This window comes from Psammomys obesus, unplaced genomic scaffold (assembly GCF_907164565.1).
Source record: "Psammomys obesus unplaced genomic scaffold, mPsaObe1.curated_primary_1811, whole genome shotgun sequence".
Classification (NCBI taxonomy): Eukaryota; Metazoa; Chordata; class Mammalia; order Rodentia; family Muridae; genus Psammomys; species Psammomys obesus.
Window position 1 is genome coordinate 23591906 of NW_026596134.1, and position 14779 is coordinate 23606684.

The 14779-nt window shown below is 50.4% G+C and overlaps 1 protein-coding gene across 2 annotated transcripts in view; it reads right to left on the reverse strand.

Moving 5' to 3' along the window:
* Positions 1–11792: 11792 nt before the first annotated feature.
* Positions 11793–14779, reverse strand: part of Esrrb (estrogen related receptor beta) — a 161379-nt gene continuing 158392 nt past the window's right edge. For both annotated transcript variants that reach the window (XM_055593119.1, XM_055593120.1), the window contains one exon: positions 11793–12193. In XM_055593119.1, coding sequence (XP_055449094.1) covers positions 11949–12193 — 245 coding nt within the window. In that variant the 3' untranslated portion in view covers positions 11793–11948. The remainder of the gene's footprint in view (positions 12194–14779) is intronic.

The following is a 14779-nucleotide window of genomic DNA, read 5'->3' on the forward strand; positions in this document are numbered from 1 at the left end:
AAGGATTCTGAGAACCTAAGAAACATCAGGAGAATTGATACTTGGAATTTCATGAAATCAGGAAGCTCTGCTGAGGAGAAAAAAAAAAAAAGGTGAAGTTATAGGTTACAGAGTTGGAGGAAAAGCTTTGCTGAGTATGCTTAATATGCTCACCAGGAGCTAACGTACAGCATAAAGTACACCAGGAACTTAAAAAATCAAACATCAAGACCCCCAAATCTGAAATCATCCAGTCTGTTTGGAATTGCCACTGAGAATCAAATGAAAGAAAGGCCAGAGAGCGCGGCCATTATGCTCATGACCCATCTAGGGTCTGGGTAATAGTGCAGTGAAGGAATAAAGCCAAAGAAGCCGTAAGACACAAACAAACAGCTTTTATCAGAGGGAGAGAAAAGGGAGATGCGGAGAGAGGGAAAGAAGGAACTCTCCATTATTCATAACCGTTGTATGATGTATTAGAATAATAGCTACCCTGTGAGTTCTAATTAGGCTTAATGAAGAGGAATGGGTGTAAGACAGGGTCTGGATTCTGTAGTGTTTTGCTTTATTGCTTTGAGGCAGGGTCTCAAGTAGCTCAGGCTGACCTCGAATTTGCCAGTAGCTGAGGCTGGCCTTCAACTCGTTCTTCCTACTTTCTAAGATTGCAGCCATGCACCTTCATGCCCGGCTTCATACATGGTTTTATGTGATGTTCACACCTCAAGCGGGGAGACAGAAACTATGTTCCACACCTTGAGCCTGGGTCGGCTGCTGTTCAGTCACAGGTTGCAATGCGAGAGTTGGAGAGCTGTCTGGGTCTTTGCTAGGTAGGAGTGTTACCAGCAGAGGGCTTCCTTCCTTCCTTTCTTCCTTCTTTCTTTCCTTCCTTCCTTCCTTCCTTCCTTCCTTCCTTCCTTCCTTCCTCCCTTCCTTCTTTCTCAAAAGTTGCATCACAGGACTATGCGGAGGTCTGACTGGCCAAGCTCAGGTCTTGGTCCAACCCCATGGGGAGGGCAATATGATTGACAACTTCACTGATGCCCAGTAGGAAGGGGATATGTAAGGAAGTGTTATTATCAAGTAGGGGCATGATGCGTGCAATCCCAGCATTTGGGAGGCAGAGGCCAGACCAGTCTCAGGCTGATAACCAGCCTGGGCTACGTGAGACACCATAGCAGAGTGAATGAATGCGTAAAGAAATAAAGAGGAGTGCCCTGAACCAAAGAACACCCCAATGAGGCAGCTGGAAGGTGGCTTAGAAATGTTTACTCAGCCCAGCCAGTCAGGGATTAGGTCAGCAGGACCAAAGACACCTTCTCCCTTGAGTCCTGAGCAAAGTGACAAAGACAAAGCCGAAGGTCAGGCAAGTTCCCTGACTCATACTCAAAACACTGCCAGGCAGGCCACCAGGCAGCACCCTGAGCTTAGAAGAGGAGGTCTCTTTGCTCCCTGATGCTCAGTCTCTGGAAGGATTCTTCTCCCCTCAGCAGGTAAACTCCAGTGTGTGGCTTCTTGAAGCATCTTGGCTTTAATAGGTCAGTCCTCTCTGAAGGAGAGCAAGACAAAACCCCCCAGTGTCAACAAACCTGGCTGACCCACAGGCCAATTTGAGTCACAGGAGACCAGAAGGGACACTGAAGACAGCTGGCTCAGATTGCCTCTCCTCCTTCACCAACCCAGTGTGTGAGACACTCCAGGGAAGATGATTTGTGCCAGTACTCCAGGAGGAAGGAGCAAAGGGATTTCTTTTTCCAAACTCGAGGCTCTGCCTGGTGCCCAGGTTGGCAGTGTGCTGGCTTCATTGCTCCAACAGCGTGAAGGATGCTTGGTTTTGTTCCCAGTGCTATTCTCATTTGTTATCCTCTCGTAAGAGTTGGCACCCTCCACCTGTTCCCTCTTCCTCCAGCTCCCTACCTTCATCTTCCATCCAACCCTCCATCCTGCCTGCTCCTCTCACCCCAGAGGGGACCTTTTTAATGTTTACCCCCAGAGGAAACTCTCCCACTTGGAGACACTCCCAGTTGAACTCAACTACACAGCTGTCATGCAGTTTCTCTGGGTGAGGTATTGTGTTTGCCACTTACGACAAGCCCCTGCCTTCAAAGAACTTGGCTCCCAGAAGGAAACGACTCTGAAGTCCTGGGCAGATGGAGTAGAAGTCTTACCACGGGGCCTTGGCGAAGGACACAGGGGTGTGCAGAGAGCTGAGAGGCAGCAGTCTCCCGTGGAGGACAACACTGATGACCGCTGAAAGAATTTGGGCAAGTGACTAAAGACAGAAGACACGGACAATGAGCAAGCAGGGAAGAGACAAAACATCAAACAGCTTGGGGAGAAAAAGGCGGAGAACGGAAAGAGATGATGTCACAGCAGAAGGAGAAGCTGTGGTTTGGGGAGATCAAAGGTGTGGGGTGGCATTTGTAGAGTAGGTGAGACCGAAGATACAAAAGAGGGTGCAGATACAGCAAAGATGATGAGATTCCTGATCAAAGCCCCAAGGCGGACTAGTTTTAAGATTTTATTATTTATTTTCAATTTATTTTTTATGTGAATTAAGTGTTTTGCCTACATGTACGCCTGTGTGAGGGTGCCAGATCCCCTGAAACTGTTGTTACAGACAGCTGTGAGCTGCCATGGGGCACTGGGAATTGAACCCGTATCCTCTGGAAGAGCAGCTGGTAGGCCATCTCTCCCCAAATTAATCTCTTTTCAAAGTTTTCACGCACATATATCTAATATATGCTGAAATTATTTACCACCGGAAACCCCACCCTCTCTCTCCTCACCCCTCCCGTCAGCCCTTCTGTTCCTCTGAGACCCTTTTACTTCTACCTTCTGTCATACGTACATACTTGATCTTATGTCCCTATAGAAAGACTCGGACAAATGAGAGAAAACATGTGAGGCCTTTCTGAGATCGGCTTAATTCACTGACTCTAACTGCAGCTGAATCCAGTTGCGTTGACATGATTTCGGTCTTCTCTATAGATGGAAACAAAATCCCCACTGTATACAGATCATGTTCTCTGCGCCCATTCTTTGCTGGGAGACACATAGGTTGGACACGTAGCTGTTATGGGTAATAATACGATAGGTATTGATAGGCAGCTATCCCTGGGACAAATCGTCCTGGAGTCCTGTGGGTAAATGCCCAGGAGTGGAGTGGCTGGCTCTTACGGAAGCTCCTACTGTTAGTTTCTCGAGAAGCTTCCATGTTGATTTCCGTAGGGTTGGACTATTTTACGTTCCCACCAGCACAAAGCACATTTCTTTCCAGCATTTGTTGCTACTAGTTTTCTTAATATTTGCTGTCTTAACCAGGGCAAGATGGGGGTCTCACTATAGTTTCAATTTGCATTGTGTTGATATTTTTCTTCATTTTTATTTTGTGTTTGAGTGGTTTGCCTGAACGCATGTCTGTGCACCGTGTGTGCCGTGTGGACTGTGGCAGTGGAGGCCGGCAGAGGGCATTGGATCCCCTGAGACTGGAGTTACAGATGGTTGGGAGCTGCCATGTGCATGCTGGGAATTGAACCCGGGTCCTCTGGAAGAACAGCCAGCGCTCTTAACTATTGAGTCATATCTTCAGCTTCCTATGACATCTTTTGAGAATTTCCTGTTCATTTCACTAGTCCATTTGTTGACTGGATCGTTTGATTTCTTGGTGAGTTTTGCTGTTTTGGCTTTTTGCATGCTCTACCTATTAACCCTACAAAAGAGACAGTTGAGACGGGTCATTCAGGAGAGAGCTGGCTGCGGAGGGAAATCAATTCTATTTCAAGAGCAGACAGGTGGAAAAAGAAAGAAGAGAGGGAAATGAGATCCTTCCAGGACTGAACAGTGAGACATGTGCAAAATCAAATGAGGTGCATTGTCTAAGGGCTGAGTTTCCAGCATCAGCAACTGTCATTCCAGGCTCAACTTTCAGATTAAACAAAACATAAGCCCACACAGCATCAACTTATACTTTAGTAAAAATACACTCACCGCTTACCTGACATTCAAAGGTTAACTGCCTCATAAGGCATGGTGTCTCAGACCTATAATCCCAGTGCTGGGAGGCTGAAGCAGGAAAATGGCAAGCTCAGGGCTAATTCGTTGTGAACTGGCAGGATGGCTCATGAGGTGATGGTGTCTGCTGCCGAGCCTGCCTAAATTCAATCCCTAGGCCCCACAAGGTGGAAAGAGAGAACAGATTCCCGTAAGTTGCTCTTTGACCTCCACATGTATACTATTGCATGTGTGTGAGTACAAATGAAAACACATTTAATTAATCGATCGATTGAATTAATTATTAATTTAATTAATAATTAATTTAATGAATTGGTTGTATTAATTAATCGATCGACTAACTAAAGTAGGGAGTTTAAGGCGGTCTTGCTACAGCAAGACCCTGTCTCAATAAACCAAAACAGGACTGACTAGATGGTTCAGCAGTTAAGACTGTGTGCTAAACTCACATTGGTGAGCCCCGCTCTCTACAAACATATAATCAAAACTAAAATATCTTTAAAGCAGAAGTTAACTGGCCTCGAGTGTTTCATCTGAAGAGGCGCCCAGGCTGATATATTCTTGTCTCTGCGGGCTGCAGCTTGGGGGACTGCCTGAGCTATCAGATAGTAGGCTTGGTGGAAGCACCCATTTCACCCAGCCAGGCCACCATTTTCCCTGGGCAGGTGGTCCGGGAAGTGGCATTCCCTGCCCTCTCAGGCAGAGCTTCTGACACACTGTGCCCAGGCCAGCAGCAGCTTGTCTAGATCCCCACCTTTCGGTTGCCTACAGTATCAGCTCCACCCTGTGTCCAAGACCTGGGGGCACTGGGAATGGAAGTGACCATTGGGCATAGATACGGATCTCAGACAAGCTCTCACCCTTTTTGGCTCTTTATCTAGTCTCTGCCTGTGGTAAGCTTTTGCCTGCCCTGTGCTGTTCCTCGGGCATACTGCAGTCACCCATACATACCCGATTAGAGGAATCGAGTGACTTACAGGGGCTTCTCTTCCCTAGGGTCGGAATTTGCATGCGGTGATGGATGCTGAGATGTCTTCAGAACACAGCTATACTTTGCATATTAAACAAAGCAATTTCCAGGGGAAACTGGGGGAGCTTGGTCTTTTTCCAGGTATGTTTCCTCAGAGTCAAAGCCCCTTTCCTTTCAGCCAGCACTTTCCCCACTGGTCTTGGGTCCCTCTCATCCGCTAGCAGGGACCCCAGTTTGGCTGCACAAGAGGAAGGACACCGGCCCCCAGCCAGGAACAGGACAGCCTTCTTACTTACCTGATGCTGGTATTCCTATACCCCACATCATAGGAGACCCTACCACTAGAATAGGAGGGGAGTCTTGGCTGGTACCAGCTCCCAAGAGACCTGGCTCAGGGACCATAAAATCTCTGCCATCTCCACCCCCCCAAGATGCAAACCCAGGGCTATCCTCTTAATATTCTGGGATGTCCTTCTATCTGACTGCTAAGCTTAGACATTGCACAGCCGAGATACTAATTTTTGCGTTGAATGAATCTAAGCCTTTCATCCAAGAGCCTTTAGGATGCTGGGGGGGAAAATTTCACAACACTGGCCACAAGGTTAGAGTTAATGTTTTCTTCAAAGACGAACAGGAAAAAAAAAAGTTGGGAGTCTTGATATCTTTGTTTCTATTAATGTTGTCTGGAGTCTACAACAGTGTTTGAACTTAGTTACTTCAATGGGGCGTGGCTTAGGGTAGTCACTTAGTCACCAAAGCAGCAATGCCTCCTTCAGTGACCCCACTGGTACTGTGTGGTACCTAGGGAGCTTCCAGACAGACCTGTCCTTATGGATATGCTTATGACCTAGCCCTGGCAGGGTGGAAACAGACATCTGTGACTAGAGATGGCTTCTATGGCCCCATCATAACCAACGAAGAGGCAAAGATGGAGGGATTTGTTGAGTGGCTGCTACACACTCAGTCTTTTCAGTGAATGGCCGGATTTGGAATCTGGAGGTTCAAAGAAGAGACTTCAGTTGGACTTGTACAAGTCTGGATGTGAACCTGACCTCTGTAGCCTCAAACCTTGCTGAAGGCTCAGTCTACATAAAGTGAGGGCTGTGCTCACTGCAACAAACACATCTGGGATCCATTGAGAATCCTGCTGACATCGGTCACGGGCAGCTGTGCCCAGCGTGAGGCTCGATTATGAAGGGTTAAGGGGAGGAGCTATGCTGGCTCCTGGGCTCCTGCTAGCCTTGGCCCAAAGGTCTGGCATCATTCCCAGAGCTAGCAGTAGATCGGACCCATCATTCCCTGCTTGGGACTCACTAGGGTTTGCTGTTGTTCTGCCCACACCGCTGTCAGGCTGACAAAGCCAGCACTCCTACAGGATACACCCTTCTCTTTTCTGCCTTATTCTCTGCCACCAATCAGCTGGAGGGGTCAGTGGGTAAAGGCACTTGCTGCCTGATGACAAAAGCCTGATGGTCTGATTTCAATCCCCACAAGCCATGTAATGGCAGAAGGAAAGCAGTGACTCCATAAAGTTGACTCCTGACATCCACATGCATGGCATAGCGCGCATACACATCATGTACACACACACACATACACAAACACACCTATGATAAAGCTCAACTCAGGCATAACAGGAGATAAACAAGCAGTACTAATGAATACAACAATTGTAACAGCACAGTGTCCCCAAGGGAGGAGCAGCCCTGCTAGGCCACAGAGGAGAACTTTGCAGCCAGTCCTGAAGATACCTGATAAAACAGGGTCAGGTGAAAGGGGAGGAGGTCCTCCCCTCTCAGCGGACTTGGCAAGGGGCAGGGAGGAGATGAGGGAGGGTTTGGGAGGGAATGAGGGAGCGGGATACAGCTGGGATACAGCTGGGATACAGAGTTAATAAAATGTAACTAATAATAATTAAAAAAAAAAACACAGCACAGTATAACAAAAGTTATTTAAAGCTTGGGAACTGCTTGTTTTTTGGAACTTTTCATGTAGTGTTTTCAGACTGTTAACACTGCCAGAGGGTGGGGTTGGCAGAGAGGGCCTGCCCCTCTTCGGTGGAGGCTGCGTGATAAGGGTGAAAAGGAAGCCCAGCCGGCAAAGGTTTCCATGCTGAATCTGTTACTGAGAAAGCTCATGCCGTTTCCTGGTTAGCAGGTGCCCCAGTCTTTGTCCTGATGGCGTCTCCCTAGACAAGCAAGAGCATCTGAAACTTCAGGTTGATTCTCCTACCTGGCCACGAGCCTTCCACCTAGTCTACAAGCCCTCCCCAGCACAGCAGATGCCAGCCCGCCTCTTCTAGCTGATGTGTCGTGAGTTATGGTCAGTTCCCACCTCACCCCCACCTTTAAGGAAGCAGCATGGCTGTCCTCTGTGTGGACCCCAACGTGCTGAAATTGCAGGACAGACTTCGATGGGGACCCTGTGTTGGTGGCTTTGATAAAGCCGGCCGGACTCGGAGCTCTCCACAGATGTGGGGTGTGGGGTCGGCTTATCTGGGTGTCTGGCCTGTTTCGTTCCAGTTGCATAGCGGCAATGGGGTTTACTCACCCCAGTGGTCAATGATTATGCAAGGAAGAAGCCCCAAAACACTGGGATTCAGGATGAGCCCCAGGCATTTTCCACATTTGTAATGAGAGATTCTAACCGCCCTGTCTCAGGGTATGAAACAAAAAAAATCTAGCAGTCTCTTGCTACCGTGAGAGAAGTTGATTTAAAGGGGAAGCGCAGAGAACAGGATTAAACTGAGTCAGAAAAGCTGAACCACTCCACAGGGATCCTCCAGGCCACACCAGGCTGCATGGACTGCCAAGCTACAGTGTGCTCAGCCTCTGACAGTCATTGTATCATGTGACCCAATCTAACATACCCCCTTTTACTAGACTTTTAAAAGTCGGGTTAGAATTACATTGACTTTGCAACTCTGGACCAAACCCGGCCTGATGATGCTCTGTCCTCCGACTCCTGGCGCACACGTGTGTGTGCGCGCGCGCGCGAGCACACACACACACACACTCACTCACACACTCTATGAGAATAATTCCCCATAAGCCAATTTGGGAAGGGATGTCTTTTACTTGTAACAAAAGGCATCCTGTTATAATTCTTCCAGGTTCTCCTGGTCTCGGCAGGCAAGCAGAGTGATATCTTAGAATCTTGGGACTCTTTGGCTAGCACTCTCCGTGTGCCCCTTTCCCAACAATGTACCTAGCATCAAGCTGCAGATGTACTCCTGTTTCAAACAATGGAGGAAGTTGCTCCTTCCTAGCAGCCCCTCAGTCAGTGACTACTCTTTTGTAGTCAGTTTCCATTCAAACATGTCCCAGAACATTTCCAGAAACTACAACAGGGTACCAATCCTGTCTGAACCAGTTCTGACTGCATATACCCTAGTTACCGTGTTATTCCTATGTACAGTTGGACACACATAATTAAAACCAGCTTCACCATGGGCCTATGAGCAGTGAATAAAGTCTTAATCTAAGCGTGACCGGGAGTGGCGGCACATGCCTTTAATCCCAGCATTCGGGGAGGCAGAGGCAGGAGGATCTCTGTGAGTTCGAGGTCAGGAAAGTCTACAAACTGAGTCCAGGGTAGCCAGGACTCTACTACAAAGAAACCCTGTCTCGAAAAACTAGTCGTCGTAGTCATCATCATCATCCATGTTTGTCAATGAAGGCAGAGAACCATTCATCTCAAGTCCCTTACCAACCATCTCCTGCCCATAAAGGAAGTTTCCCGCCTTTGAGCAGTAAGCAACCGGGCCGTTGAGTACTTTAATTCAAGGAGCCTGCTGCAAAGCAGCCATCCGCTCTGCATTGTTGCCTTGCTTTTGAATAGTTCCCTGTGGCTTTGCAATTCGGGGCTCTTCCATTCTTTGAACAAGACACCAAGAACCTGGAAACACGCAGTCCAGACGGCGGCTAGAAAAAGCCTAGGCAACTGCAGCGCTCCACGTGGCTCACGTCCCATCTCTCCGGCCTCACTGAAAGGAGCCCCTGGCAGAGAGCAGCAGCAGGGCTTCTCTGACCTGCACCAGAGGTCTCAGTCATGTCTCAGTCCGCAAGTCATACTCCTGGCTGTTGCTGACCACACTTTCATGCTTTGTGACGCTAGAGATTAAACCTAGTGTCTCTTGTACGGCTCACATCTCCAATAGCCATGTAACCTGTAACACTTCACCCCACCCCAGGCCTCTTAGGCACAGGTTTTTCTCACTGGCCTCTCCTGTTAGCCACATGAGTCCTAAGGACAGTGCTGTCCAGAGGACAGAGTATGCCAGCAGACAATGCATGGAAAACTCAGCAGACCTTTCCTTATTTATTGGATTCCAGATACATGGGACTGGCTGGGATAATCCCAGGGCATGTGATTTACATGGGGGCCGTGGGAGAACTCATACAAGAAATACGTACAGGAAGGTGAGGCGGCACGACGAAAGACTGCCGGTTAAAAAATATATACATCTTAAGCCATTCCAGTCACGATATCATTATCAGAAAATAAAGCAATCTCTCCACATAGTGCTTCTCTTTGGTGCTGTTCCATGGGCTTGGACTCTGGGCCCTTCTGTCTCCTTGCTACAAGTCTGTCATCCTCGCCTGCCAACTCTCCCATGAATCTATAGGGGAGAGCCAGGCACAGATAGCATAGGCCCTGACCCTGCTAACCCCGAATGAGCGCGCCTCAGTCCCCAAGCTGTGGCCCTGGGAAGTCATCGGTTTGTGTATGCAAAAAAACCAGGAGGCATGACAAATCCATCCAGAACATCCAGCTAGGAGAGGGGAGAAGGGAGTGAAATACATCCCAGCCAGCACCTCCTTCCTCTACAAGGTTGGTTATGTTCTATTTCTCGGTTTGAAATGACCTTTATCTGAGTACACAGCTACAAAGGGGGGGTCTTCTTGGGGGGGTTTCCAGAAAAGGAAGGTAGCCTGGGTTTTTGCTCTGATTTGGGAAGGTGGGTGGTGTAGGGGGACTCCCTTTCCTGATCTGAGCACCCTGGCCTCACTGGGCTGGTCTTTGAACAAGCTGGCTCTACCCTGACTCCAGGTACCCGAGGAAACCCAGCTCTCCCACAGGGCACCTAACTGATACTGGCACATTCCCTCTGCTTATGAAAACAGCTTCTGTCTCTGGACAGCCGGTGAGCAGCATCCTCGGATGAAATGGGTTCCATCTGGGGCACTTGCATTGGTAGACTGTGGAGACCAAGCTGCCCACTTAACTGCTGCTGCTCTAGAGTGGTGTCCACTCAGCCAGCTGTGGGCAGCAGGTCCAGGAGACATGCTGAGAACTAGGTGGGGTTGTGGGTGACACCCTCTTCCCACAACTCCAGGCACCCAACAGTGTGGCTGGGGGTGGTCTTCAGGTCAGGATCTCCAAGGCCAAATCCTAAGGATTAACCCAGTTTAATACTAAAGTGGGCTTCTACCTTGGATCAGGGACAAGAGCTCAGGCAGAGCCTTGGATACCCAGATGCCTGGACACCCACTCACCCAGTGGCTCTGAGATGCAATTCCCTGTCAGTAGAAGGGCAGAGAAAGGCTCTCCTGAAGAGTTTAGTATTAACTATGGGACATGGCCAACCTGTAATCTGGAGTCCCTGAAGCTCCCAGAGATATTGCCGAAGAGGCAAAGCCAGAAAGCCTGAAAGAGGGGACCCTTGCATTCCAGGAAGGGGGACAGACTAGGTGTAGCCTGGGAGATTTCCCAGAAAAGCGGCTCAGGTGGGTTGGCAGGTCTGTTTTCCAGAATGAACCTCTTCATTTCCAGGACGTCCTGTCAACCCGTAAACACCAGGGAGAGCTTGGGATTGGCCCTGGACTGGGGGAAACAGAGAAAAGCCGTGTTCATAGGCCCAGGGCTGAGGGGTTTAGTAAGACAGGGCCTCTCAGGAGGAGAGGGATGGGGTTGGTAGACCACCCTACCCAACACCCAGACTGCAGGGTCTTGGGTGACCCAGGAGGGCTACCTCAAACATCCCCAGGGCAAATGTCTTCAGGCTGCCCTTGCCCTCAGTAGCACAAAGCCTTGCCTTTGAATGAGCTAAGGGAGGGGCCAAAAGGGGCCTTTAGAGCTCCTTCCTTGCCAAGGTGTGATTACATCTCCCCCCAAAACTCTTGGCCTCTCTATCCTATACCCCAACCTGGACTGATGACCTGGCCTGGGGGTACCCTCTGATGGGGCCAGGTCCTGAACTTTCCATGGGTTTCTACTGGACATGCCTAAGAGGAAGAAAAAGGGCAGGGGCACAGGACCCAGTTCTTTTCTGACCCAGTGAGTTTTCCCAGATACTACTTCTGCTGGCTGAGGTAGGGGCAGGAAGCATCGGAGGGGCTTTTGGGGGGTAGGGATGTGGCCACTCTAGCAGAAAAAAAAAAAAAAAAAAAAAGCACCCACCGAGGGCTGGGTGTGCTAGCACAAGAGGAAAGGGGAAGAGGAGGGAGCCAGCTGGATTGAGGAGGAGAAGAGCCTCAGGAGAGGCATTCTCGGACCTCTGCACAAGCAGGGTCTCTGGAGACACTCTTGCCCCATGGGCCGACCCTCCGTGACAGCGGCACCTCCGGGAGCACCCAATCTAAGTCTCTTGGGTCCTGGGCACTCAGCACCACCCAGCCAGGTCCATCCAGGTCCTAAATGGGGAGGGGTCCGGAAATGGATAAGCTGCCTCTTGCAGGAAGGGGTGCTTCCTCCGGTGGTCTCCGGCCCTAAGGGGAGTCAGCCCCGGCCCAAGCCTTAGCACTGCCCATGGAGAAGGAAAAAAATACCAAAGAAAATGCGGGTGACAGATGAGCCCCCCGCCCCCGCCCTCCCATCCCCAGTCTCCCCATCCGCTGCCCCTAGGAGTCTGCACAAAGTCAGGAAGCAGGAAACCCCTTCTTCTGGGACAGCCCGGAGCCTCGACACGGGTGTGGAGAGTCGAGGCTGGTCGCTGTGGAAGTCTCCACGTGGATCATGTCCGTCCATCTGTCTGCGTGCTGGGCCATCACACCTTGGCCTCCAGCATCTCCAGGAAGAGTTTGTGCATGGTCACCTTGCCCTGCAGTTTCAGGCTGTAGAAGTGCTGCACGGCCTTGGCAGCTGTCTGCCGTAGCAGGGGCAGCGTCAGCAGCAGCTTGCCGGTCCTCCGGGGCTCCTCGTGGCGCTGGCTCAGCTCGTAGTCCTGCAGCGCCTCGTGCAGCAGGTCCTGGAGTTTCTGCACCGCCTCCAGGTCCTCAATGTACATGGAATCTGTAGACACAGGAGAGGGTCAGTGCCAGTAGGGGTTGGTTGCCCCCCCACCCCCCGGGGCAGAAGGCATTCCTTCTGGAGTGCAGGATGGCCCAGCAACTCCAGAGGTTGACTACTGAGAGCAGAATGAGGATCTTCACCGCAGGGCTGAGTCAGAGAATGACAGAAGAACTGCATTCAGATCCGCCAGAGAGACCACCAGGAGGGCACTGAAAAAGCTCAACCATGGGTAGACCTGTTGGTTACCATGGAGGTGTCCAGAAGACCCTGGAACCTGGCTGATAGGCTGTGTGAGACACTGGGCGTGTTACACTTCTCAGCTTTCCTAGTCATACCTCCCTCACAGGGCTAAGAGGGCTAAGGGTTTAGAACAAGCACACACTTGCATCATGGGAGCCTCGCCGCTATCACGGCTGGCACCATCCTGTCTTCAGGATGCCACTGAGCCATGGGTCCCACACATATGCCGTACAGGCACCAACTTTACAACTCTGGCTGCAGAACATAGAGGGGGCGATGCGGGTGAGGGGAGTACAGTGGCGAGAGACAGAGGGAGCCAGAGGGGATATAGCTCAGTGATGGGTGCTTGCCTAGCACGCTCCAGGCCTCGCGTCGTGTCTGATCCCTAGCACTGTTGACTTAGAATGTCTGCAGCCCATGAACTCACCGTCTAAAACACCGGGATAAAGTTAGGTATGAGCAAAACAAAGGGAGATCTCCTTGAACCCGTCCTGTGGGAGAACTACTACCCAGCCACTTTGTGTTAACAGCCCGTGCCCCTCCCATGAACTGCGGGCCCCAAAGCTGGCTGTGTGGACAGACGGAGCTGAACCAACCTAGTGGATTCCTCAAAAGAGCAGGCAAGTCCACTGCACGCCGAACTGCCTGACAGCAAACTGCTGAGTCAGCTGCACCAACAGGCTGGTCCCAGTGATGCTACGGACCCGGACCCCGCTGGGTCTCCTCCCAGCCTGTACTCTCCAGAGTCCCCGCCACCCCTGACCCCATTTCCCATCCTGTCACCCTCTCCAAGGAGCCACAATTGGCAGGTGCTTTCAACCAAAAATGAAATAAAATAACATTGCAGGATCAATTTCTTTGCAATCCATCAGCAAGTCTGTATCGATGGCATTGATAAACTGTTAATTACAAAATCAATGCCTATGAATTTTTTTTTTTCTTGCTGTCAGAGAGCCCTAGAGATGGCTGGGATGCAGGCGAGTGACAGTTGGCACACTCTCAAGGGGTCGGGTCGGCCTTTGACGAGCTCTCCTCTTCCGCCAGGTATCTGAGTCGACCCATCCACATAGCCACAGAGGCCTTGTACTGCTGCCAGGAGGTCTCAGTGGTCTCCTGGCCATCCCTTCCCCATCCAATATGCTCTGTGGACTCCTGGGTAACTGTTCTGCCTAGGAACCTTGACTTGCAAGAGCCATGTCTGCCCAGCTCTTCCTTCCTGGACCACAAGGCACTAGGGCTTTTGGAAGACAGGTGTAAGGAGTCTCTGGGGCAGGCAAGGGCCACTACCATGGGAGGGTGGTATACACCTGTAATTCCAGTACTTGGAAGGGCTGAGGCAGGAGGATTGCCATGAACTTCAGTTCAGCCTGGTATATTCAGTCAGTCAGTCCTAGACCAGCCTGGGCTACAGAGTGAAACTTGTCTCAAAAACTGGAGAGCCGTCAACCGTTATTGGTTTACAAATTGCAGCAAATTACCTAATGCAAGATATAAGAGTGGAAAGAATAGGGTGAGGAGGAGGAGGAGGAGGAAAGGGAGGAGGAGGGACACACAGAATTCCAAGTGTTGTTTCTAGAGCTTCAGCAAAAGATAAAATAAAACAACCTGTATTAGGTCAGGTCCATGGGAGCAGAGCCTAAGGCTGGGGTCTGGGTTTAATTTACAGAGGGGGAGGGTGTTTTCAGAAGGAAGAAGTGAGGAGGCAGAAGGCACAGAAGGGGCACACAATCCAATGCCAAGACCTGAACCCACGCAGATTTCTAAGGCAGACGGACTGTTGTGCTGGGTGAGGCCTCTATTGGCTGACAATACATGGCCGGGAAATGATGGCCTGGAAAGGCACCAGAGGGTAAATCTGGGGAGCTAACAGCAATGAACTCAAGTGGCTCAGGATGGGAGTGCTATAGGGCAGTATGGGTCTGTGCCATCAACTGTCCCTGTGTGTGCTTCAAAGCCACAGACTGAGCAATGGTCCCAATCTGTCGGGCACTCAAGGTGTTCCTGGGATAGGAGACTTTCAGGAAAATCCTGGCACAAATGGGGAAGCAGTAGTCTGCCTGTGTGTGTGTGCCTCCACCTGGGAGCCAGCTTCCCCTCATCCGTGTGCTGGGAACATTATTTCCTCCGACGTCATGACAGGAGTGACAAGAATCAATATTTACTGAGCTTTCCTCTAGGCCAGGCATGGGCTGCAGTTATCCTCAGCTGATCTTTAATACTCACAGGTGCTTGAAGGAGGTAGAGGTACTGAAAATGCCTCCTACACTGGGAAAGAGCTAACTAAGTAGTGTCAGGGACAGTGTGTGTGTGTGTGTGTGTGTGTGTGTGTGTGTGTGTGTGTGTGTG